At 57.0% G+C, this 25,496-nt stretch overlaps 1 protein-coding gene across 1 annotated transcript; it reads right to left on the reverse strand.

Moving 5' to 3' along the window:
• Window positions 1–1,818: 1,818 nt before the first annotated feature.
• On the reverse strand, window positions 1,819–23,726 carry Disp3 (dispatched RND transporter family member 3). Its single transcript, XM_090335825.1, has 20 exons — window positions 22,646–23,726; window positions 21,896–22,115; window positions 17,090–17,226; window positions 15,948–16,082; window positions 15,352–15,512; window positions 14,161–14,300; window positions 12,780–12,883; window positions 12,441–12,602; window positions 11,178–11,339; window positions 9,411–9,518; window positions 8,606–8,742; window positions 7,719–7,903; window positions 6,761–6,891; window positions 6,511–6,683; window positions 6,030–6,156; window positions 5,525–5,670; window positions 3,823–3,982; window positions 3,625–3,738; window positions 3,252–3,418; window positions 1,819–2,717 (listed from the first exon to the last, which is right to left on the reverse strand). The coding sequence occupies exons 1-20, from the start codon at window positions 23,712–23,714 to the stop codon at window positions 2,355–2,357; spliced, it is 4,101 nt and encodes a 1,366-aa protein (XP_090191951.1). The 5' UTR covers window positions 23,715–23,726; the 3' UTR covers window positions 1,819–2,354.
• Between the last annotated feature and the right edge of the window lie 1,770 nt (window positions 23,727–25,496).

A 25,496-nucleotide genomic window follows, 5' to 3' on the forward strand; every position in this document is an offset into this window, starting at 1 on the left:
CAATGCCACCAGCAAGACGAGGGTATTTATTTGTGGGCTGGCAGGCCATGTGGCCCAAATGTCACCCTCACCTCCCCCCTCCATGCCCTGTGGGCTCTATCCCCTCCTGGGAGTGGGAGGAGAGCTTGGTAGGGTGGGTGGGGGGAGGCGGTTCAGATCCATCACTACACAGAGCCTCTGGGATGGGGACAGGAAGTTTGGATGAGGAGAGGCAGGTGTGAGGCAGAGAAAGCCAGCAGCAGAGGGGCTGAGCATGACCCCAGTCCAGCACACTCTCTCCCCGGGCCTGGGGTGCCGGCCTGACTCAAAGGGTCACTTGGAGTTGCACAGACCCTGGGGAGTGGTGACAGACTGGGATCTAGCCATCCCCACTGCACTCTGGAAGGGCAGAGGCATCCTGTGCATGGCATGCTAATGATATGCAAATGAGCCACCTCAGGTCTCAGGACCAGGACTGGTGTGGCCCCCACACAAGGCCCTAGGGGTCCCAGGTCAGAGCTCAGCCTGAGTGGTGAGTTGTTCCTTCAGGGCAGGCACTGGGCAGGGGTGGGGGTCTCGCCACAGTACTTCTCACTGGCCTCTGAAGGCTCAGGTTTTACAGGAAAGGGAAATTGTGCGAAGTACTGAGAAAGTTTAAAGACTCCCTTCCCTTCCTTCTGGGCTCGAACACTGCATCTCTTGATTTATCCATCCGTCTTGTGACAGCTCTAGTAAGGGGCTCCATAGCGTAGGGGCTGACCACTCACAGGCAGTGAACTCAGGACTTCAGCTCTCAGGCCTTGGCTTCTTCGTGTGTCAGTGGGTAAGCCCCTATCTACTTGCTGTTGAAGCCCAGCAGTCAGCTGCTGTGTGGGGCCTGTATGGGGCCAACTGTCCCCCAGATGAGCTGCAGTCCTAACCAGGGCTTTGTGGATGGGGGTGTAGGGAAAAGGGTCACTGTAGCTTATAAGATGAAGGTAAAGCCTAAGGTGAAGGTCTAATCACGTGACCGCTATCCTCTTGGGGGGGGGAGAGGATGTGAGTGGACAGAAATGATGGCCGTTTGGTGACAGAATGCCACGTCTGCACCCCAACAGGCACCAAGGATGGCCCAGACAGCAGGAGAGGCCAGATCCATCCTTTATCTGACCCTGGAAGTGAGGGGCCGGGCCACACTTTGTGAATCATGGAGATAAAGCATTGTGTGCTTTGTTACTGTGGTGGCAGGAGAGAAGCCATTTGAGGAGGGTGTGGGCTATGTTGGGTGCCAGCCAGTGCCACGAATCACAGCTGACTTCCTCACTGGATGGTGTGTCCCCATCTCACCGTGCCCTCAGCACACACGGGGAGCTGCCCCGTGCCAGGCAGCGGGTGTAATGGCCCACATCAGCCATGCAGCCCCAGCCCCCAAGTTATGTACCGGAAATCAGGTGGGCCAGCCTGGCCAGCGCAGGCCGTGCCCTGCACAAGGCTCAGAGCAACGCCTGGCCCCTGCAGGAAACAGGACAGTGTTGGGCTGCAGTGGGGCTAGTTAGGCCCTGGAGAGATAAACATCTGCTAAGCTCCCCCCTCCCATAACAGAGTCTCCCCCCATCTCCTGGGCTCACAATTCTGTGCCCTTGTTCCTGAAAATGGCACCCTCCACCCACCTCCATCTCTGTCCAAGCTCTGCATCACTCTCTACGCCACACTGTTATCTCAGTTAGAATACGATTGAGCCAGCCATGCTTCAAATGCTCATGTGAACCCCAGTGCAGCTTCATTTCTCTTGAATAGGAACTACCTGCCGAGAGGCACAGACCGCCCCCCATAGGCCCCCCCCAAATGCCCCACCCCACAGTCAGTGGACCATAGGGCTGGGAGCTGTGGAGGAGCCCCCGGGGCAGCGGTGGGACATGTGCAGCCCAGGGCTGGGTTCCTTGGTTCGCCTGTCCTGGACAAGGGCCTGGAGGGGCACAGGCCCAGCCAGCACCAGTGGGTTAGGCTGAGGCAGCAGGGGTGCCAGCCCCTCCCACTGTGCTCTTCCTGGAAGGGCCACAGGGAGGCCTGGGCTCTGAGGCAGCTCGTTCTGCCTTCTCCCGGGCCAAAGGGCCATGACTGTCGCCTTGGGCCTCAGTCTCCACATCTGTGCAATGGGACAGCAGTGGTCAACAGCGTTCAGGGAGCCCCAAGGGGATGGCACAGGAGGGGCCAGTCCTGCCCAGCTCAGGCTCTGGCTGAAGAAAGGGTGTGGTCCACACAGCATGGGCCTGATTCTGAAATGCCTGGAAATGGAGCCGGTGGGGCCTGGTTGGCCATCGAAGCCTCTGGGGCCTGAGTGCAGTTGTCCCCTCCACGCCGGACCAAGGTGCACACGTCGGGACCCAGGCACAGGGCTACAGGGCGGCCCCACTGGGCAGGGGGATCTTATAGCCGCTATGCAGGAGTGCCAGGCAGGCGCCCAGCCCCAGGGCCCCAGCCAGCAGCACGGCACCCAGGGCCTTGAGGAAGGAAGTCCTGGACCTGGTGAAGGAGCCGGGGGCCATGATGCCCAGCAGGGCAGGGCTCACGGTGAGCGTGTAGAGGACGGACACGCCCGTGTTGAGGGCCACAATCTTGCCGAACTTGGCAAATGGGGCGATGATGCAGAAGAAGAGCGGCACGGTGGCGACCACGGTGGTGAGGGCGCTGGACACAATGGCCACACCCACGTGCCGCACGGCCTCCAGTGTCCGCCACTGGCGCTGCGAGTGGGCGTCCTGGGGAGAAGAGAGCCGTGCTGGGCCCAGTGCCCGCCTGGGCCTGGCTTCCCGGGCCTCGCTTTGGGGTGTCTGAACACACACCCCTGCCCCAGGCCTCGCCTGCCTGCTTGTGGGTGACAGCAGCGGCTCCTATACATTGGAGTCTTCTGACCTACCGGGGTGAAGCATAACTGACTTAACTGGCACATATTTATGAGTATGTCCACAGGAATGTGCTTTGGGCCTGTGGTTTGCAGCCACAGAGGCTACAAGTTTGTGTGTGGGGGCCTCAGGGTCTTGGCTGGGGTGACCCACCCCTGGTCCCCGGGTGGGCGGGTCATGGGAAGGGCCTTGGCTTCCCGTCTTGTCACTTGAGGAGTCGCAGGCCTGCCCAAGGCCCCGCCGTGCTACCTGAGCTGACATGGCCTTAGAACCGGATCCCGAGGCCCCGAGGCTTGCAGCTCAGTTTCTAGAATGGCCTGCTGAGCTGAGGGGCGGGCGGTGGGGTCCCCCGGGAGGCCCCTGCCTGGTGCCAGGGCAGCACGTGCTCACCTCGGCCTGGTGCGGGGGCAGGTTCTCCCCAGCCAGCAGGTAGCCCTCCACGAGGTGCACGCAGTAATCCACGGAGGAGCCAACCAGGATGGACAGGGAGATGGCCTCCACGGCGCCCATCTCCCAGCCACTCCAGTACATGATGGTCACCACAAGGCAGACGATGCCTGCAGGGCAGTGGGGCACTGCTGGGACGCGGCCCCGCTGCCATGCTGGGGCGGGGGAGCATGGACAGGAGGGCCCCGAGGGAAGGGAGGGGTGAGTGAGGACGATGAGAGGCTCAGAGACACGGAGGGAGGGAGAGAGCCCTATCTGTTCCTGTCCACCCACCCGGCCCGAAGCACCCCCTTGCCCCCCACCCCCAGCCATGTACCCAGGATGCTCAGGAGCACTGGCAGCAGGAGCAGGACATGGGTGGTGAACACGGCCACGGCAGCCACACAGATGAGCAGGGAGAGGACCAGGCCATACAGGGCGCTCTGCACTCCTGCACGGTGGGAGAAGGGGCTCAGGCGGCTGGAGAGCAGGGAGCCCCTAGCGCCTGGCTGGCAGGCGTCGGAAGGCTGCTCACCTATGATCTCCATGAAGATCTGCTTCCAGTGCTCGCAGGTCTGGAAGCCTCGGCGCAGGGCCGAGCCCTCGGGGAACGTCTGCAGCTGCTGGCGGAGGAAGCCTTCCCAGCGCAGGTAATCCGAGTAGGTCTGGAAGGACGCCTTGCCTTTGTATGTGGTCTGCAGGGAGCAAGATGGCTGGGGTCGCAGGCTGTCCCTGGGCGGCCCGGGGTTGGTTGGGCCCAGCCAAGAACTTTGTTTTTTTTAAACTCAGGGCCTAACTCAAGGCCAACACTCTACCACTTGGAACCACAGCTCTACTTCTGTTTTTCAGATGATTCATTGGAGATAAGAATCTCCGGACCTGTTCTGCCCTGTGATCCTCAGCTCTCAGCCTCTTGAGTAGCCAGGACTGCAGGCATGAACCACCAGTGCCCAGAACTTTCCTTTGGTTTTTGTTTCCTGTCGGTCACAGGGCTTAACTCTAGTACTCTACCACTTTGAGCCACAGCACCACTTCTCAGTATAGCCTTAATATGGTTGAATTGTAAGATCAAAGAGAGCTAAGATGGTGTGTCGTACAGTGCATATGTTTTAACTCTGAAAAAAAATCTTAGAAGAAAAGCCTGGCCGGGTGCCGTAACTCACACCTGTAATCCTAGCTACTCAGGAGGCTGAGATCTGAGGATCGCAGTTTAAAGCCAACCAGAGCACTAAAAGAATGTGAGACTTTTTTTTTTTTTTGCCAGTCCTGGGCTTCAGCTCAGTGCCTGAGCACTGTCCTTGGACTTTCTCAAGGCTAGAGCTCTACCACTTGAGCCTCAGCACCACTTCTGGCTTTTTTCTATGTATGTGGTGCTGAGGAATTGAACCCGGGTCTTCGTGCATGCTAGGCAAGCACTCTACCACTAGGCCAAACTCCCAGCCCCAAGAATGTGAGACTTTCATGAAGAGCTCAGAATGGTGCCCAGGTCCAGAGTTCAATCCCCACAACTGGGGGTGGGGGAGAGGAGAAAGGAAAAGAAAAGCCTGTCAGGGGCTTTAGCCTGGAGATTTCAGAATTCCCCCATCTGGTGGGCAGGGGCTCTGTAGCTGCACAGTGAGGCTCATGGGTGGTGAGGAGAGGGCGGTCCCCCCCACCCCGGTCACCTCCGGTCCTGGGGCTCTGTGTGCGTGGTGGGGTGGTGGGGAGGACTCTCACTGTGCAGGCGGGGAACATGAGGCCACAGGGGACAGGAGAGCAGAGCACTGAGCACAGGAGCATGTGACGACCAGGTGCCGGGTCTCCACACTCAGGCAGTTTACCATGTCTCAGCAAGCACAGTGCCATGGCTATGTGTGCGCATGTGTGACTGTGGGCATTTCCCTGAGCAGGGCCCAGGGTGTGCCCAGAGGTGGCAGAGGGCAGTGTGGGTGGCTGGGGCGTGCCCAGAGGTGGCAGAGGGCAGTGTGGGTGGCTGGCTCCCTGGCTTCTTAGCTCTGCCCTGGCCTTCCATGGAGGAGGCAGTGGGAGCCCTACGCAGGCCCTGGGCCAGGGAACTGGGGGCAGCCTGCAGACAGAGGGCGGAATCTGCTGTCAAGACGCTGCATGCTGGCGCGCACAGCCGCGTGACCTCAGGAAAAGGCCTCAGTGCCCCTCTGCAATCTGGGACGGGAGCCAGGCGCAGAGGTGACCCCACCCACGGCAAGGGCTCTGTGGCCCCAGCAGGGCCCGGGGCTCACCGACTCGAAGGCCATGGAGATCCACTGCACGCGGCCCTCCTTGACACCCACCGCCCCGTGCGACAGCTGCCCGGGCAGCAGGTTGGGCTCCGGCAGCTCCTTGCACTCGGGGTGCAACATCTGCAGGAAGGAGGAGATGCTGTAGCCTGTGGAGAGAGGGGGATAGGGGCTGGGACCAGAGGAGCGGCCCCCCATCTTCACACCTGCACCCCCTCACCTGCCTCCCTGCCCTTACAAGTGGTGCAATCCTTGATGTGTCACTGAGAACCCCACCTTGGGGTAGAAATGGGATTTGTCCTCCCTCCCTCCAAGGGACACCCCGGGCAGTCTGCCCGTATGCCCACACAGCACCCTCCCCACCTCTGCTCTGGGAGCATGCCCCGCCTCCAGGCACCCCGCGTGCCTGCCCCATGCACATATCCACTCAGCCCTGCCCTCCAGGCTTCACCCTTCCACCATCCCGTCCGTCCCTCGTGGATGGCGCCCGAGTGCCTGGCCCCCGCACCTGAAGGCAGGCACTGCGCCCCGCCTGGTTTCACCAGCTCCAGGTTGCCTGCGATGGCTTTGCAGAGGCGACACAGGTGCCCGATTTCTTTGAAAAGGTCAAAGCTGCTGTCATAGATGACGCTGCCCTTTCCCAAAGAGACACAGACGGCCCAGGCCGCTCAGTGAGATGGGAGCCCAAGACCCACAGCCCCACATCTCCTGTGAACATTGTCCTCACCGCCCCTCCCTGCCCTGCCCTGCCCTGGCTCCTCGGCTACCACCAGGACCCAACTGCAGCTCCTTCCTGGCTTCTCCTCTGCCCCTCCACCCTTCCTTCCTTATACCTTATACCCTACCTGCCCCCAGAGCCCGCCTGTCCCCCTCCCTGGGCTCTCAGGGGGGCGTGTGCACAGGCACAGGACCCAAGGGCCCCGCAGGTGCTGTGTGCAAAGGCCTGCACAGACCCGGGCCCTGCATCTGTGCTAAGTGGGCACACCTACCGGGTCCCCGATCACATGGTTGTCTGCCTGCTGGGTGCGGTTAATGCCGACAATGCCGAAGACCACGAAGACCATGGCTCCCGTGTCTACCAGGGGCCGCACGGCCGGCTTCCCGCAGCCTGTGTTCACGCAGGGGTTGAAGCCAAAGGTGGCTGAGAGGCGAGCCTTGGGTACTGCAGGGGTGACAGCTGTCAGGGGTGGGGGGGGAAGGCGAGCCCAGGCCAAGCCCTGTAGGGCACCCCATCAGTACCTTTCTCACTAGGCACGAAGAAGAAGCCTTTGGTGGGCCCGTCGGGGCTGGAGCTGATCAGGCATCCAGGAGGTGCAAAGCACACGCGCCCGTGGAAGGGCGGCCTGTGGGACTGGGCGAAGTACAGCTTCCTGTGGAGGCAGGGGAGACTGAGGCTGAGGCCACGAAGGCCAGGAGTCAGGAAGCAAGGCAAGGGCCTGGGTGGGTGCAGGGGAGACCCAGACTCCCGTGGGGATTTGGTCTCAGGTGCTCACAGATGTGCCAGGGGCTGGGCACCGGTCCTAGGCCTGCAGTGCTCACAGCAACTCCCTGACTTTGGTCAAGACCCTTCCTGTTTCTGGTTCTCAGGGTCAGCAACAGGTCAGAAGGGACCTGAGGCCAGCCCTGGTGTCCCTGCCAAGTAACACCCAGGAGAATCAAGGAGCCACAAGGCTCTGTTTGAATCAAGCATTCTGTGGCTGACTTGCTGACGCTGGGGCTTGAGGCAGCTCAGGTTCTTTCTGGAATATCTTATGCTCATCCAGGCAAATCACATGTCTCCTAGCCAGCACTGTGTGTCACGAGAAGACAGAGTCACCTCCACCCTGAGACAAGGGGCGGCTGGTGGACAGGACCCAGCAGGAGACTGGATCTCCCGCAGTGTGGGACAGTGGACCAGGTTTCCTGAATGTGCTGGTTGGCTTCTCTCATGAGAAAGAGGGAGGACTGGGAGAGGAGAGAAAGGGGGTGGAGAGGAGGAGAGGAGAGAGGAGAGAGACAAAGAGAGAAGATGAGGAAAAAAAGGAGGAGGAAGAGGAAGTAAGGGATGGGAGTGGAAGAGAAAGAAAGGAAGGGGAAAAGAAAAGAGCAGAGGGGGAGGAGGAAAAAGAGGAGGGCGAGGAGGGTACGGGGAAGAGGAAGAACAGGGAGAGGGAGGAGGAAGGCCGGTGGTGGGGCCTGCGCTGGGCCGAGCCATTACCGGGTGTGCTGCTGTTCAGTGGCGGCCACGTAAAAGCTGAAGTCGAGCCTCCAGCCCCGCCTGGCGTCGCAGGCCAAGGTCGTCAGCATCCACCTGCGGGAGGGGCTCGCCGCCTGGAGCAGCCCTACTGTAGACATACAAGCGCTCAGCTTCTTGGTGAAGTCACCAAAAGGCGCTCTATACACCTAAGCAGTGGGTTGAGAGACAAGACACGTGGCTGAGGTCGTCCCCGCCCTCCTGGACATCCTGCCTTGTCTGGTCAGGGCTGACTCAGCTCGGGAGGCCGGGCTTGAGCGTGAGAACGGGGCAGGTCCCTTCCCGCTGCTCGGAACCCCGTTCCCCAGCCAGGCTTCACGCTCTGATGCAGGCTGGGTTCAGACGTGGCAATGAGGGCTGAGAGGCCAAGCCTGGGCTCTATGAGAGGAGGCCTACAGGGCACCGGGGCAGAATCTGCTCCTGGGCCTTCCCGGGGTGGCTGCCCAGGTAATGCCACCACCCGAGGATGTGAGCAGGGGAGCTGGGTGGCCCCCGGGAGGTGCCTCCCTCTGAGCCATCCTGAGGACTGGCTCTGGAGACTGCACCGACCTATGTCCCCGGTCCCCTGTGTCACGCACCACCCAGGCCTCACCTCGTACACCTCCAACTGTTTCACAGATGAGGAAACGGAGGCTCAGAGAGGTTAAATAACCTAATATCCCATGTATACCCGAGCCAGGACTCGAACCCAGGCTTGGCCAACCCAGAGGCCCAAGCTGTCACCACTGTGGAGGGTCCCTGCCGCAGGCCTGGCCCATGTGGTAGCAGCTCCATCTTCAAAGACCCTGTCCCCTGGCTTGCCAGGGCCCACCCCGGCGGTGGCAGCTTGGGTCATGGCGGCCCAGGCTCACCTGGAAGGAGGGCACCTCTCCATCCCCGGGGGACACGGCCTGCCAAGGGGCGGGAAGGCTGGCGTTGAGGGAGAGCCTGTAGACAGCTGGGCGGCCCTTAGTCTTCACTTTGGAGATATACACAGTGTCTGCTGAGTCTAGGGACAGGTGAGGGAGGAGAGGAGTGAGTAGTCACCTCCAACCTTCCATCCCTAGTCGGTGCTGCCAACTGTGTGCCCAGGCCTCGCCTCCAAGGGCTGGTTGGGTTCCTGCTGTGCTACCTGTATGGTAGTGATGGGGATGTGGAGGAGGGGGGGAGGGTGTGGGGAGGAAGTGATGGTATGGAGGAAAGGGGATGGTGATGGTGGGGAGAGAGGAGGTGATGGTGGGGAGAGAGGAGGTGATGGTGGAGAGGGAGGAGGTGATGGTGGGGAGAGAGGGAGGAGATGGGGAGGGGTGACTGTGATGACAAGAGGAATGATTGCAGGCTGCTGGTGATGAGGATAGCTGTGAAGACGTGGCCTCATGGGGGTTACAGCCCAGTGCTCACCTCAACCCCTCGCACTGATGGAGACTCTGGGAGGGGTCCCCAGGGCTCAGGATGGGCTCTGGTGGGCATGCCTGGAGAGCCTGGGCCAGGCCGGGGTGGTAAGGAGGGGTGCTATGCTGGCCTAGGGGTTGCAGGCAGTGGTTCTGAGTTCCTGCAGCACCCAACCTTCTCTGCGACCCCAATGTACAGCTCTCCTGCAGGAAATCGTGGCTTCTCCTGATCACCTGTGTCCCATCCAGGTCTCCCCCCCCCCCCCGCCCCGTCCCCTCCACTCACCCTGAGGGAAGGCCTCAGGCCGGTTGGCCCAGGGGACACCTCGTCTTTTCTTCTCCAGGGAAGTGCGCATATTGTTCTGCAGGCTGTGAGGCTTCTCCTGGAACAGACCTGCCCCCCATGTCAAGTCAGGGACAGGCAGGGGACACCTGGCCAGGCCTGAAGGGCAAAGGACAGAGTCTGGGAGGGGATGGAGTCAGATCTCAAAGAGACTAGCCAGAACAGAAGAAACATCAGATATGGAGCCCTGTCCTTGAAAGGCACAGCTGTGGGGTGTCCTGGGTCATCCACTCTTTCTATGTGCATGCTGCCTTGGGGGCTTGAACTCGGGACCTTGTATTCTTGCTTAGCTTTTATCTCAAGGCTGGCATTCTGCCAAGTGAGCCATAGCTCTACTTCTGGCTTCTTGCTTGTTAACTGGAGATAAGAGTCTCCTGAGCACATCTGGACTCAGATCTCAGCCTGTTGAGTAGCTAGGATTACAGGTGTGAGCCACTGGTGCAGGGCCACTCATTTTCCAAACCCTGGCATGTGGTCACACCACACCTCTCACCAAGGGGATGAAGAATAAAACGCTGTTGCTTCAGCTGGGCGCTGGTGGCTCATGCCTGTAAAAGAAATGGTGTTGCCTCAGCCTGTCCCTGTGTCTGGCGTGCAATTAAGCACAGGAGTGGGCAAAGACGACAGGCGGGTGATGCGAGGCTGTGCCACAGCTGTGCCCTAGGTCTTGGCTGTGAGTGGGAGACATTTTATGCAGAGTTAACACTCAGGACAGCCTCAGGAGACCGCCACTTCTCATCATCCTGGATCAGGAGAGGCTGGGATGGGGCAGAAAGGGGCAGGTCTGGGCTTTCCGGCAGAGAAAGGGGCAGAGCTAGGGCTGGTCCCCAATGTCTCCCACCAGCCCCACGGTGAACTGGAGCCAGGTCAGAGGGCAGGCAGGAGGTCCCAGGGCATCCGTGCAAGCAGAGACAACTTCTGTGCCCAGGCAAGGGGGACGGAAGCTGGATACAAGTCTATTTACAAGGAGCTCTGGGCACTTCTCTGGGTTACAGGCCGTTTTCACGCATCTGGCTAATGCCATGACCAAGGGGAAAGCCAAGCTCGACTAATCAGGTGTAGGCAATTACAAGCATGGGCAGTCCTCTGCTTGGCTTCTATCTGCTCAGGCTGCCACGTATGGCAAGGCCTGGCGAAGGTGCCTGGCGAAGGTGCCTCCAGGGACCTCCCTCCTGCTCTCCGCATGCCAGCTCCATTTCCACATCCTGTGCAAATCAAAGGTCCCCTAAGAGCCTCTGGACTCCACTGCTGTTTCCGCGGGGTTGGCCGCCACGTCAGCTGCCACTGGCCTGTGACCCACCCCCACCCGGCCTCCACCGGGCCCCAGGACCCCCCCTCAGGACTTCTTTCTCAAACCCTGTCTCGGCTGCCCTATCTCCTACTTTCCAGGGGCAGATGCCTGACTTCACCCGACCTGCTCAGACCTAGCCCTGTTCTTCCCCACCCCTGGCACTGCCCTCTGCCCTCCCTTCTGGCCTGCTAACGTCACCTCCTCCAGAAAGCCTTCCCAATGGCTGGCACCCTGCCTTCTCTCCACCACGGCTCGCATCTGTGGCAGTGGCTTGGTGCTGGCATGTGAACTCCCTGAGCTCCCGGGTGCCGTCCTGCCTGCCCGCTGCATCTTCCCAGAGCTGGCCTCTACCAGGAGCTCGATCAAACCCGGGAGTAAGGTTACACAGTGAGCCCCAGACACCAGAGCAGGGAATGTACCTGAGCAGGTGATGCAGGAGATGCCCTCGGAGCTCAGGTTGTACTTGAGGTCCAGAAGCACCTGGATGTTGGTGTCAGGGCGAAAGAGCAGTGGGGCTCGGCTGGCAGGGCGCAGCCGGCTGGCAAACACCAGGGACAGGATGAGGATGGAGACGAAGAGCCCTGGAAAGAAGGAAGGATGCTGTGCTGGCCCAGTGGGGCCGGACCTGGCAGCACCAAGCCCGTGAACAACACTTGCTATGCACAGCTCTTCCAGGGCCAGGCTGCGCACGCATGCGCAGAGTCCTTGAGTCTGTCACTAAGCTACAAGCTGACACTTGTCCACATGATACCAGCAACATTTGAGAGCACGGAACAGTTTATGAGCTGGAACACTGGCCTTCCTCTCCCCAACCTAATGCATTGTCGACGACAAGGATAAGGGCTAGTGGCAATGCCTCACGCTTCCTGACACCTCCCACAGCCGCCCACCAGGCTACCACCTCTCTCCTTAGGATGCACTGTTAGACACCAATCTTTTTTCTTTTCTTTTGTGCTAGTCAGTACTAGGGCATGAACTGAGGACTTCATGTCCGCCCATAGCTTTTTCTGCTCAAGGCTGGAGCTCTACCAGTGGAGCCACACCTCCACTTCCAGTTTTGGTAATTGGTGATAACTTCTGCCCAGGCTGGCTTCAACCTTCAATCCTCAGCCTCCCGAGCAGCTGGACATGAGACTCGGGTACCTGGCTAGATATGATTGTTTTTCCTTTTGCACGTGTGCTGGAGATGCATTTGGCAGACTTGCACTTTACCCCTGACCACATGCCATCCCTAGACAGTCTTGTTATTCTTTAGACGACAGGAGGCTCAGAGCACAGCTGAGTCATTGCACGTGGCAGAACTGGGGTTCAGACCCAGCCAGACTGTGGATGAGTCACGGTGTGTGGCAGAATTGGGGTTCAGAGCCAACCAAGCTATGACTAAATCATAATGCGTGGCAGACTTGGGGTTCAGACTCAGCCAGGCTGTGGACACTGACGCTTGACTGCAAGCATAGCACTCTCCTGAGACCCTGGCTGTCCCGTATCAGATGCCTGGCAAGTGGTGGCTGCAATTGGACCAGTGCCTCCTCTGCAGGAAGAAGAGAAGCCAAGCAAGGAGGAGGCAGCTTGAGCCTCCAGCCTTGCCGTTTGCCTCAGGAGCTGGGCTCCCAGGCTCGCCTGTTTAGGAAGGTGGTATTGGGGGGGACTGTGAAACCGGGAAAGGGGTGGGACACACTTACCCACGACCACCCAGCGGCTCTTGACGGCTGACCACAGGGTCCAGTGGTGCAGCAGCTCCTGCAGCTGTGCCAGGAGCTGCCCCCGGCTGCCTCCACGGGAGGCTGGCTGTAGATCCTCAGGAGGTACAGATACCAGCGTCACATCTCCCAGCTCCAGAGACACTGCCAGGGCAGAAGAGAACCCGTCAGAGCCTGCCTGGACTGTGCCCAGTCCAGGAAAGCCTCAGGACTAGGTGAGGGGCCCCCAGGTCACCTCAGCCAACCCCTCCCTGGGCCCACTGGGCCCACAATCACTGTTGGCAAGGGTGGTTCCTGCCGGGGCAGCCGGCCGACTCTCACCTGGCCCCTCCTCGACACTCAGCAAGGGGATGTCATCGTCCAGGTAGGGCACGGGGCCCGGGGCAGGGCTGCCCCCGGGGAAGTGGCCACACCTCTGGTAGCAGCTGTGGATTGCAGGGAGAGGCATAAGACAGGATCACAGGCCCCTGGGGTAGGCGGGAAAGGAACCAGGCAGGTGGTGGCTGCTGCTGCTGTCTCACTGGAGACAACACGTACAACAGACTGCAGCAACTGTCACCAGTGTCATCTTCCCTCTGGGAGACAAGTGGTGACAGCAGACATTGCCCAGAGAGCAGTAGTGACACACAGCGGCCCCTGCCCTGAGGTGTCCCTGTGCTGCCATGTGACAACAGTTAATAACAGCTGGGGGTGAGCCGGGCCGCGGGAGGGGGCGAAGGGGGGACTGTGTGGCTGAGGCTGAGCTATCCACATAACTAGCACTTCTGATGAGCATGGCTATCTCACACAGGCTACACACAGTCCTTGTGACCCCTGCACAGTGATCACGCCTGCTTTCCAAGAAAGGAACAGAGAGGCTGAGTGACCTGCCCAAGGCGCAGCCAATCAAAGGGACTGGGGTTGGAGCCTAGAAGTCTCCTACAGGCTTCTGGCAAGTTGTGCACAGACTGGGGGCTCACTCAGAGCCTGGAACTGTCACTGAGCTCCTGTGTTCAAAGCTAGGGCTCTACCACTTTCAGCCATAGCTCTACTTTTGACTTTCTGGTGGTTAATTGGAGAAGAGCCTCACCGACTTTCCTGCCTGGGCTGGCTTTGAACCGTCCTTCAGATCTCAGCCTCCTGAGGAGCTAGGATTACAGGTGTGAGCCACCAGCACCTGGCCTTAAGAACAATGTTAATAATCTGGAGGTAGACAGCAGGGTGACCTCGTGCAGTGCCTGTGCCACCACGCTTGGATCCCAAAGGGACAGGGTGCCCATCCTCACAGGCCAAGGCACAGTGCTCGGCTCCCACTGCCCCTTCTTGGTTCAGCAGGCAGGTGGGTGCATTATATGTAATATTATATAATATATACATGTATATACATATTCACCCCCAAGTCCCCTGGGCCAAGGTCTCTGTATGCCTTGCCCCAAGCCCAGAGACTCTGCACCACGGCTCAGGACTCACGGCCTCAGGCAGCCTGGGGTGAGCTGGGACGGCAGCACGAGCCCCAGCTGTGCTCCCTAGGAATGATGGCCCGGGGAAGCTGGCAGAGCCATCTGGGCAAGGGCAGAGTGAGGGCCAGGCCCCGGTACCGTGCCACTTCCTGGCAGTCAGATGTCTGCAGAGGTTGAGGGCTAGGCACACAGCAGGCGCTCGCCAGGAGACTGGGCCCGTGGCCCCAGAGCCGTCTGGTGCACGGGGGACACGGGCGGCTCACCTGGTCTGGCGGGAGCTCTCCAGCGGTGCCAGGTAGAGGCTCCAGAGGCCAAGGGCAGCGGGCATGGTGACGAGCACCGCCAGCCAGCAGCAGGACACGGCGAGCGACATGAACAGCCCGAAGTCGTGCACGGCGGGGATCTGGGCCGGGAGGGGAGGGGCGCTGGTTGGCTGGGCACCCCTGCGGCCAGCGAGCCCCAGACCCCAGCCACCAGGTGTGGTCCAGGCTGCTGCACACCAGCTTGCCCAGGAAGACAGAGGGAGCCAAGGCTGGTGCTGGGCACAGCAGTGGAGGAGGTGCTCTGATCACAGCTCTGCTGCCTACAGCTCAGCTACCTGGAGCCCCAGCGGCCTACAGCCCCGGCTGTCTAGAGCTCCGGCTGGAACAGCACCTGGACCAGCGTACACAGTGGTGACTGCAACAGGGATGAAGATACACTCATTTGACCAGCTACAGCTCAGTGATGTGCCACATCAGAAATGGGGCGAAGGACCCAGGGGCTCCAGAAATCTCACAGGGACAAGCCCCACGTCACGGCAGTCAGAGAGCCACAGCCAACAAGTGGACAAGCCTGCGGTCTCTGGGAAACACTTTCCCCATCATCTCACCCCATCTCCAATCTACAAGTGAGGAAGCAGCTAAGCGTTTTGCTTGTGTGCTTGGCCCAGGTCTTAAGTGTCTCAAAGCCGTGTCTTTCAGACTCCCAGCACCAGCCGTATGCTCTGCTCAAGCCCCATGTGGGAGCACCGGCCAGACGGAGGGGACCAGGGTGAGGGATGAACACATAGCACGAGGAGGGCAGGGGAAGAGCTGTGGGCTGTGCCAGGCTCACACGTGCCAGCTGTGTGACCCTGAAGCAGTCGTTCTACGACTCTGGTTCTCCTCAGTTTTGGTCTTAGGGAAAGCAGGGTGGCGGTGGTACCTTTGTCTTGGGTTATGATGATTCAGGCTGAAAGGGCTTGGGGGCTGACGAATGCTCAGGGCACAGGGAGACTTCCTACTGGGGGCAGCAGTGACGAACACAGCTTGCATTACCGTCACTGCCCACTGGCGAGGGTTTGGGAAGGAGACTCACAGCCACGGTGGACTCTAGGGGACTGGCAGGCCTCTGGAGGCGGGGCTGTGCTGCCAGGCGGGGTGCCAGCGCGAGCGGGCAGGAGGGGAGGCGGGCCAGGCCAGAGGGGCCCGCACCTGGGAGAAGACGTTGGCTGCGTAGGCGGCGGCCGTGGTGAGGGAGGTGAAGAAGGTGGCCTTGCCTGCCGTCTGGATGGTGTGGACCATGCGCAGCTGCGGGTCTTCCAGGTGTGCAGCCTGGCGGTAGGTGTTGATGAACACAAAGACGTCGTCCACTCCTGAGGGGGGGAGCTGGGGTCAGAGGGCAGTCAGCCCAGGCCCCACCTCCGGGCGGCCTCTACCACCAGCTTAGGCTCCAGCAGAGTCCTGCTTCTGGTGGCAGTTGGCTCAAGCCTCAGGAGTCGAAGCCCCACCCACCATGCTCCCTAGCCACACCCACCAGTCTATGCCCCACCCACCCAGCTCCTTTTCTCCAAATCCCGGCCTGCTTCCCATTCTGCCCGCTTCTCATGACCCTCACTTCCACCCAGTATTGTTTCTTGCTCTCCACCCATCAAATGCCTGGTATCTGCCCACATTTACGTTCTAACCCTCACAGTGCAAGCTTCCCAGGCCTTAGAGGGCCTTTTTAGAAGCCGAGCTTGGCACCTTTGGAAGGAAGGGGCAAAGTGTTCCTGGGAAGGCCTACTGCCACAGTAAGGGTGACAACTCACCAATGCCCACGATCACGAAGGCAGCCACTCCGTTGAGGATGCCCAGGTACTGGATGCCGAAGACCACGTGGTAGAGAAAGAGGGCCACCAGGCAGCTGAGGCCAATGCTGGCAATCCCGAAGAAGGACAGGAACACTGGGCGGAGCAGGGGGCAAAGGGGTGATGGGGGTCTTGAGTCCTGCGGTATCCTTGCCCTGGGCCGGCCTTGCCTCAGCCTCCCTCCTTGCTCTGGGCCCCTCCACCACTGTCCCTTCTCAGCACAGGTATACAGCAATTCTCACTTCTCTATGTCTGCACAAGGGGTCAGCAGGAGACCCGACTGGCAGACAAAACCACCAGAGCCAGTCAGGTGGCCCAGGACCTCACCTCTGAGGAGGAACTTACCTTGAGCACCAGCACAGAGCTGAACCCGTGCAATGCCCCCTAGGCGACCAGAGGCTCCTCAAGTAGGAACCATGTCTGTCAGGTTTACCCCCGAGTCCTGGCACCTCACAGCATCAGACACAGAGCTGGTGCCCAGTTAACACTTGCTGCACGGAGGACTGCATATCCTTTCCAGTGTTTTTCCTTCTCCTGATCCTAGGATTTGAACTCAGGGCATGGGCACTGTCCCTGAGCTTCTTGGTGCTCAAGGCTAGTGTTCTACCACTGAGCCACAGTGCCACTTGTGGTCTTTTCTGGCGATAAGAGCCTGACAGACTTCCCTGGCTGGGCTGGCTTTGAACTGCGATCCTCAGATCTCAACCTCCAAAGTTTCTAGGATTACAGGAGGGAGCCCCTGGTGGCCGGCCCCTGTCCATCATCATCTCTGGCCAACACCTGGTTTGCATGGACAGCAACAGGCGGTGGCTGATGAGCTCAAGGAGTGGTGATGTTCCCTTCTGGGGAGAAGGGCAGCTAGCACGAGATATAAAGCAGGCTACACAATAACCCACGGCCCAGATCCCCTGACCCCTGCTATCCATGAGCAGAAGGTCAACCTGAAACACCCTGGGGAGTGGGGCTCTTGGGGACATCCGCCTTGAGACCTCTGGTACCTGCACTACCACCACCCCACCCGGACAGGCCGGATCAGAGGACATTCTGGAATTCCCGAGAAGCAGGCTTGGGCCGGCCAGCAGGAGAGGAGGGGCTGAGCCCACCTGAGCAGGAGGTGAGGATGTAGACAAGCGCAGCGATGCAGCTGCTGCTGATAAAGGCCAGGAGCATGTCGTTGTTGAAGGTCCTGCGCACCTCATAGTCGAACAGGTCTGTGCCCCCGTACAGGACCTGGACTTTGCTGGGGGAAGAGTGGACGTGAGGAGCAGAAAGGCAGGAAAGCCGGAAGCCTCCCACTTCACCTCAGCTGGACCCTGCAATCACCCAGGGGCTTCTCACGGTCAGGCCAGACACAGGCAGACGCACTGGGATTTCTGGATAGAGCCGATGCTTTCATGTTTTCTAACTCTCCCCTGCGATTTAGATGTGTGGCCAATCTTGAGAACTACTGGTCCATTCCGATAGTCGTCAATTCAATGTCAACTTCAGACAGCAAAATCTGAATTCTAACTAGCTCGCAGACTCCATTCCATACCGCTCTTCCTCTCGTGCTTACAAGCTATTTTTCTTTCCCATTTGTGTTGGTCATGGGACTTGAACTCAGTCCCTGGGTGCTGTCCCTGAGCTTTTCTGCTCAAGTCTAGGGCTCTACAACTTACGCCACAATACCACTTCTGGTGTTCTAGTGGTTAACTGGAAATAACAGTCTCACAGACTTTCCTGTCGGGGTGGGCTTCAAACTGTGATCCTCAGATGTCAGCCTCCCCCGTAGCTAGGATTACAGGTGTGAGCCACCAGTACCCAGCTTACAAGCAATTTTTAAACGGAAAAACAACCAAACTGTGTTTTAAAATGCAAACAGAAGTAACACCCGATTCTGTTGAAGGATGGGATCTAAATGGTACTTCTTGTTGAAACCAAAAAAAAAAAATGTGAGAAAAAAAATATGGACAACTACACTGGACACCAGACCACAAAGGATGATGGTCCCTGAGATGAGGGGCAAAGCAGGCCACTGGTTGCCCTGGCTTAGCGTCCCTGTCCCATTTCCTATTCTCAGTGCAGCTCAATACTTCACTTATTGGAGTCTCCAAAAAGATTCAAAAAGATGAAACCTATGTACCTATTGACACAAGAAGCTTGAAGAATGAACTCCAAAGACAAAGAAAAAAAAAAGTACGCTAGTACACATCTTAACTAGTTCAAAAAGTTGACCAAGAGAGAATCTTGAAAGCAGCGTGAGAGAAGAGCACATCACATACAGTGGATCCAAGAGGAGTATGGCAGCGGACTTTGATGGAAACAATGAAAGCTGGGGAGCAATGGAGCAACATCCTTCCATACTGGGAAAAGTACACAAAGGAAGCGACATCAGTTATGCACTAACTCTCTAGTAAACTAGATAAAATGGAATACTTCTTGGCTCATAATAGGAGACCAGAATTACCGCGGTTCCACAGTGAGGCAAGAAAAATGTGGTCTAATATGTATTGTGAATGTGAAGGGTGGAATATCAACACTCTAACACTTCCTGAGAGGACAATACATTGTGATTAATGGGGTCTGCCCAAGGGAGAAACAGTTTGATATGATTTACTGGTAAGTTAAAAAAAAATTACAGGGCCGGGAACATAGCCTAGTGGTAGAGTGCTTGCCTCGCATGCACTGGGTTCAATTCCTCAGTACCACATACACAGAAAAAGCCAGAAGTAGGGCTGTGGCTCAAGTGGCAGGGCGCTAGCCTTGAGCAAAAAGTGTCCAAGGACAGTGCCCAGGTTCTGAGTTTAAGCCCCAGGACTGGCAAAAAAAAAAAAAAAATTACAACCAGGTGTTGGTGGCCCACAACTGTAATCCCAGCTACTCAGAAGGCTGAGATATGAGGATCACAGTTCAAAGCCAGCCTGGGCACTAAAGTCTGTGAGATCCTTATCTCTAATTAACCTCTAGAAAACAAGAAGTGGTGCTATGGCTCAAGGGGTAGGGCAATAGCCTTGAGCTGAAGACCTCAGAAATAGTGCCCAGGCCCAGAGTTCAAGCCCCATGACTGACAAAAAAAAAATTACAAATCCTCTCTCTGGATGCAGAATGACCATTAAAAATAAAATATTCATAACTGATTTAAAAAATGGTCCATCGAGGGGCCTGGAGTTTGGCCTAGTGGTAGAGTGCATGCACAAAGACCCGGGTTCGATTCCTTGGTACCACATACTTAGAAAAAGCCAGAAGTGGTGCTGAGGCTCAAGTTGTAGAGCTCTAGCCTTGAGAAAGTCCAAGGACAGTGCTCAGGCCCTGAGCTCAAGCCCAGGACTGGCAAAAAAAATAGTCCATCAAATCAGGTACAGAACGATGTTCTCTTAGTCTGAGAAAAGACACCAAGAATCCCACATATTTCTTTTATTATATTTTTTAGCAGTTGCACAAAGGAGTTGCCAATTAACAAAGCAGCTGATGAATACAGTGCATCTTAATCAGTGTTACCCCACCCCACACACTTCTCTTAGGAACGGACACTTAGGTGCACACTTCATCACAGCTGCTCAATATGGTCCTGGGAGTGCTAGGCAATGCCATCAGACAAGAAAGAAAAGAAATGGCAGGTATCCAAATCAGAAAGAAGCAAGTGCGTCTCGGTTAGTGAAACACGGGATTATGGGTGAAAACCAAGCAAAAGAACAGACGGCATCAACATCTCTATGGGTTATCCAAATTGCAGCACAACTGGTACGCTTAGGATGAGAGACTGTGGGCGAAAAATACCACCAATGAATAAAATGAGGAAGAATTTCAACAGTGATGTAGATCGACACCAAGAATCAGATGCAAATTCTTCACAGAAAGGCATAACTTTAACACTGAAAACTCAGACGTTAAATGGCAGATTAGACACAGTAAAAACTAGAGAAGAGCACCGAAGACAGATGGAACTTGGTGATAAGAGTTAACATTTGTGTAATTACAGCCGTAAAAGGAGTAAGCACAAAGAAAGCGGAGGCAGAAGCAATATCTGAAGTGAGAAGAGCCAGGAAGTTCTACAACCGATTAGACATCAACCTATAGATCAAGTTCTGTAGCCCAAACAGATTAAACACAAAGAAAATCACAATACAGTAAAACTAGCGAAACAGAAGACCAAGAGAAACCTTAAAACCAGAGGGAGAAGCAACCATTCAAAAGCGTTTCAGGCTGACTCCACTACTGGAACAATGGAAGTCAAAGGGCAGTGGAACAGCACCTTTGACGTCTTACAAGAAAGTAGCCACCCATTTATATAACTCCACACCAGCAAAATAGATTTCAGAAAGGAAAGCAAAAGGGAGGTGCTTTCTAGTTAAACAAAACAGAGAATTTATCACCAGTAAGCCTGCACTGAAAGAATCCTACAGAGAGTTCTTCAGGAAATGATCCCAGAGGGAGGCATGAAACCGTAGAAAGTAATGAAGAGCAATAGGAAAAGGTAAGCGTGTGAGTAAATATGAATAGGACTATGTGAAATAACATAACATCCTAGGGGGCTTTATGCATGTATAGAACTAACACACAGGATTAAAACACAAGCGGCAGATAAACAATAAAAGCAGTGTGCTAAGACTTCTTGCTTTATCAGGAAAACAGCGAGAGAGGTCACATGTATAATTCTGCATTAAGTCAGGGTGCAAGTCTTCATTTCTTGGGTCACCAACAGTAGAATGAAAAGGATTTTGCTAATCAAAAGAAGGCACTAAAATCAGAGCCCTGGCTGTCACCATTGCTATGAAGTTCTAGGGGGAAGGGAAGAGAATGACTAGCTTTTCCCCTAAGGGTGGAACATTTCCAGTATTGGTATCAGAAACCTCAGGGAGCCTTCCACAGCCGGCTACCCTTTCCTCATTCATTCCTCAGACAGGCCCTTACTAAAACCTGGCACAGTGGTAGGGATGGACCTACAGAAATGAGCCAGAAACAATCTCCAGTGATAGAACATAACTCAAACGAAAAGCACTCACCTTCCCCCGTGACAAACGTATCTTAGAACTAAGAACTGTCCCTGCTGCTGACCCTGCTGAGTCACAAACCCACCCCCTGGGTTTGGAAGAGGGCCTGTGACCAAGACCACATCTGGTACTGATGCCGCTGGTGGTCACAAATGCTGTTGAGACATTAAAACTGTCCAGACTGCTTTCCTACCTGCGTCTCCCTGTGCCATCTGACTTCACTTTTCCTGCCTAGAGTCTCAAGGGCCCCTCGTTATAAGGGGGAAGGAGTGCCATTTCCTCTTCAGCCGGGCTGACAGAGACCCGATTGCCTTTCCCAGGTTTTCTTCCCACATAAAACCTGTCGGACTGTTGTTGAGTTTGCCTTTCTTCTCTTTTTCTTTTCCTATGTTCAGTAAACAACTCACACCACATTGGGACAGAATATAAAATCAGACCGTTCTCAAACTTTAACATGTAATTTTATTTTAGGGTTCTTATTGTAGGGTTTCTGTTGGTTGTGATGATGGGTAGGCACAACCATGCCCAGATACGTTTCCTCTGACTGTTCCACGGACACCTGGAGACAGTAACTTAGGCAGCATCTCCTTAGATATGTCCGACAGAGAGGAGCTCCTTGCTTCCTGTCTAGCCATCTTTCTAGAAAGCACCATCTCAGGAGAAAATCAATACGTAAGGCCTGTAGGGCGAGAGTTCAAGAACTCCCTCAATCCCTCCAGACTGTCATGTTCACTAAGCACAAGCACTTATCAATGGAAAGGCGTTGCAGGGACACATCAAGAATGTATCTGGCCCTGCTGTAAAGAAAAGACTTCCTCGGGGGAGAAAGGCTGTAGGAAAGGGGACCTGGGACTTACCACCTGGAAAGCCATTTCCTACAGCAGCTATCACTCACACATGGGGACAGGACCCTGCCAGGGTGCAGCGAGACTTCCTTACCTGGTAGACTGCTTGGCCAGCATGGCCACATACGTGACCACGAAGCTCTGAAACTTGGCCCGCTGTTCCTCCCAGCGGTCATCCACAGAGTAGTAGTTGGGCAGCGGTGCCCCAAAGAGGATTTCGCTCCGCAGGAGGGAGCTCTTCAGATTGTCTGCAGAGAGGCCCTCATCCACATACCAGTAGAACTCTGGGTGAGTCATGGCCAGCTCTAGGGAGCCTGTGGGCAGGGAGTAAGGCCAACCTGCTCAACAGGCAGTGCCCCCCGCCTCCCCACCAGGACCTCATTTCTCTTCAGGGCTTTCGCTCCAGCTTCCTGGGGGAGGGGGCAGGTGGGGACTTCTAAGGAGACAAGGACAGCTTCCAGAACCTACAGCTCCCGAGCGCAATCCCCAGTTGCTCCGTTTGAATCCCACTTAATGCCAGGGCTCTGAAGCTGTCCCCTGTTTTTGTTCCGCCTCCCGGGGTTCTTCCTTCCCTACATCTTCCCTTGTAAATGCGCCCACCTCCTCCACCTGCACCTCGGTTCTCTGGCCCTTGTTCTTCCTGGCTAAAGGCCTGTGGCTGAGGCGCCTGCCCGCGCGCGCGTGCACGGGGCGCTGCCCCTGCGCTTCCTGCACTCGGGGCCGGGGACCCACCACTCAGGCCACCACCTCCACTTGTGGCCTTTTTCCTTTTTTTGGTAGTTAAGTGAAGACGGGGGTCTCATGCACTTCCCGCCCGGGCTGGCTCTGAGCTTCGGCCTCTCACCCCGGATGTCCGCCAGGTCCTGGCCCATGCCGTCGTAGTAGATCTTGCCGCCCCGCTCGGTGGGGAAGAAGTAGGTCATGAGGGAGCTGGGTGGGGAGCAGTACGAGTAGGAGCCCAGAGGCAGGTCTTTGAGCACCTCGTGGGGCTTCCAGCAGAACTCCCGGAAGCCCGGGTGATCCATGATCTTGCGCTCGATCTCGTGGATGGTCACCAGCCGCTCGCTGGTGAAGATGTTGCGCTCGGCATCGCCGCGCGCCAGGAAGATGAGCTCGATGCGCCAGTGCGCATGCGTCTGGGTGTTGGCGCTCACGTAGGAGCGTGAGTAGTCCCAGTGCGAGGCGGCACCCCGACGGGCACGGCTCTGATTGGCCACGGTGGCTGCGGGGGGCGGGATGCTGGGCTGGTGTGGCTCTTTCTCGGCCACCACTGGCTGGTCCCGCGGAGGTTCACTCTGGTTGGCTGTCCCATGCGCCAGAGGCGGGGCTTCTCTCTGCAGATGCAGGTTCTGATTGGCTGCCGGCCTCTGGGCCGTGGAGGGGTCCCCGGGGGCCGCAAGGGCGGCCCGGGGGACTCGGGCGGGTCTGGAGCGGTTCCCGAGGTGCAGCTGCTGCAGGCGCTCCGCGATGAGGCGCTGCAGTGTCTCGGAAGTGAGGTCGGCCAGGTCGCGCCTGCTGCGGCCCCAGGATCCAAACTGGGACTTGAGAGCCAAGGCCAGGGCGTCGAAGCGCTGCGAGGCCTCGTGGTTGCGGATCTCGAAGGCGTTGTAGGAGATGTCGATGTCCAGGGGAGGGCAGTGGAGGAACATGAAGGCCGACAGCGCCATGGGCACGCTGCAGCCCAGGAGCAGCACCGCGCCCGCGCAGCACGGGTTGGTGAAGGCCCAGCCCAGAGCGCCCCAGAAACCCGAGGCTGCCGGCCCGGGACGGGCGGTCCGGCTCCGCCAGCAGCAGGGCCCCCCTGCCCCGGCCCGGGGCCCCGGCCCCGCGGGCCCCGCACAGCTCTCTTCACCTGCTTCTTCCTCTTCCTCTGGCCACACATCCTGTAGCAAGGGGTCGTCCTCGGAATCCATATCCTACCGGAGAAGCAGGGGGTCAGCAGTCTGCGGAGGGAGGGGCCGGGGCGAGCCCCCCTCACTGGCCACCGAATAGTCACTCCGGGTCTCCCACGGCTCTGTTGAAATCAACCCGGGGCAACAAAAAGTAAAACAGCCTCCTACTTGCTCGTCCCCTCATCCAGCGGAGAGACAGAGACAGGGAGGAAAGGGCAGGAGTTCTGGGAGGGGGTAAACTGGGGCTCCATCTCAGGGCCTGGCACTGTCCCTTTAGCTCTACTGCTCAAGGCTGATACTCTGCCACTCGAACCTCAGTTCTACTTACAGCCTTCTTGATGGTTAATTGGAGATAGGAGTCGCCCGGACAACAATCCTCAACTCCAGTCTCCTGAGTAGCTGGGGTTACAGGCGTGAGCACTGGTACCTGGCTTTAGATCTTGGGGTTCAAGGCCACAGAAAAGGAGAACTGCAGCTCAATTACAAATAGGAAAGGTGTTTCTCTCCATGTAAGGGGTATTGCATGTGATTTTCTGGGTCTTTTGCTGATTTCCATGACTTCAGAACTCCAGGCTAATTAATGTAAGATGTGACTCCACACAACCACTCATGTTTAATGAGCAGCTGTAAAGTACACTCACAAAAGTAGAAGGGGAGGAAAATGGTGTCTGAGTCCCAGCAGTGAACAGTGGCAAGACTGTGGGACTCTCTGGACATCGGAGTCTTCATCTATAAAATAAGGTGGCCATTCTGTTCACTCATGACTTGTGGGGTCAAGGGTTGAAGTAATCTGCAGTCTATATGGAATGTTAACTATCATCTGTCACATAAGCAGACTTCACTGCTCCCCTCTGGGGATGGTCATATGCTCAACTATTGCTTGGAGGGGGGTGCCTGTCATAGCTTCTCAGGAGCCCTCGGCAGCTCCCCCCACCCACCCAGGTTGCAGCTGCATTATTTCATTGTCAGGCTCAGACCACTTAATATGCAGCTCCAGCAATGTCAAACCTTTGGGCACAGGCAGGGGCAGGCCAGCTGTCTCCCCACGACCTGAGCACAAACAGCAATGGAGACTGGCAGGAGAGGCAGCCTGAGGATTCCAGTGGGGGAGGGAGAGAGGGGAGATGGGCATCCCCGGGCCTGGCCTGTCCCCTTGTCTTGCTTGCCTTCTGTGCGGATGGAGAGAGCCTCATTATCTAGTTAGACACCAGGCAGTGAGAGGAGGAAGCTAATTATGCCAGAGCTGACTAATTAATTCTGCCTTTCCTATTAACATTCTCTGGAGCGCTCCATTTCAATTAGATGGTCTGTCCGGGAGGAGAGTAGACTGCCGTCAGTCCAGAGAAAGTGAGGAAGTGAGGACGAGGAGAAGCCAGGCAATGGGGACAGACACTGGAGATATTTGAGATGAAGGCAGATGGAAAGAGAGAGGGACAGAGAGTAGTGAAGCAAAGAGGAAGGCAGATAGATGCAAATAGGGAAAACAAAAGAGAGAAATAGGGCCGGGAGCCCTAGCCTCGTGGTAGAGTGCTCACCTATCATGCATGAAGCCCTGGGTTCCATTGCTCAGTACTACATACTCAGAAAAAGCCAGAAGTGGTGTTGTGGCTCAAATGGTAGAGCACTTGCCTAGTGCAAAAAGTGTCCAAGGACAGTGCCCAGGTCCTGAGTTCAGGCCCCAGGACTGGAGAGAGAGAGGGGGGCAGGGGGAGGTCAGGAGTTTGGCCTAGTGGTAGAGTGCTTGCCTAGCATGAACAAAGATTCCTTGGTACCACATACATAGAAAAAAGCTGAAATGGTGCT

This window comes from Megascapheus bottae, chromosome 6, assembly GCF_031878675.1.
Source record: "Megascapheus bottae isolate mThoBot1 chromosome 6, mThoBot2.hap1, whole genome shotgun sequence".
In the NCBI taxonomy this organism is placed as follows: Eukaryota; Metazoa; Chordata; class Mammalia; order Rodentia; family Geomyidae; genus Megascapheus; species Megascapheus bottae.

Bases quoted from the DNA above. Each gene is read 5' to 3' on its own strand.
- Disp3 (XM_090335825.1), bottom strand. From the start codon at position 23,714: ATGGATTCCGAGGACGACCCCTTGCTACAGGATGTGTGGCCAGAGGAA. The intron at 12,884-14,160 runs GTGAGCCGCCCG...TGCAATCCACAG, and splicing joins GAGAGCTCCCGCCAGACCAG to CTGCTACCAGAGGTGTGGCC. The intron at 9,519-11,177 runs GTACATTCCCTG...CATGGGGGGCAG, and splicing joins CTCCTGCATCACCTGCTCAG to GTCTGTTCCAGGAGAAGCCT.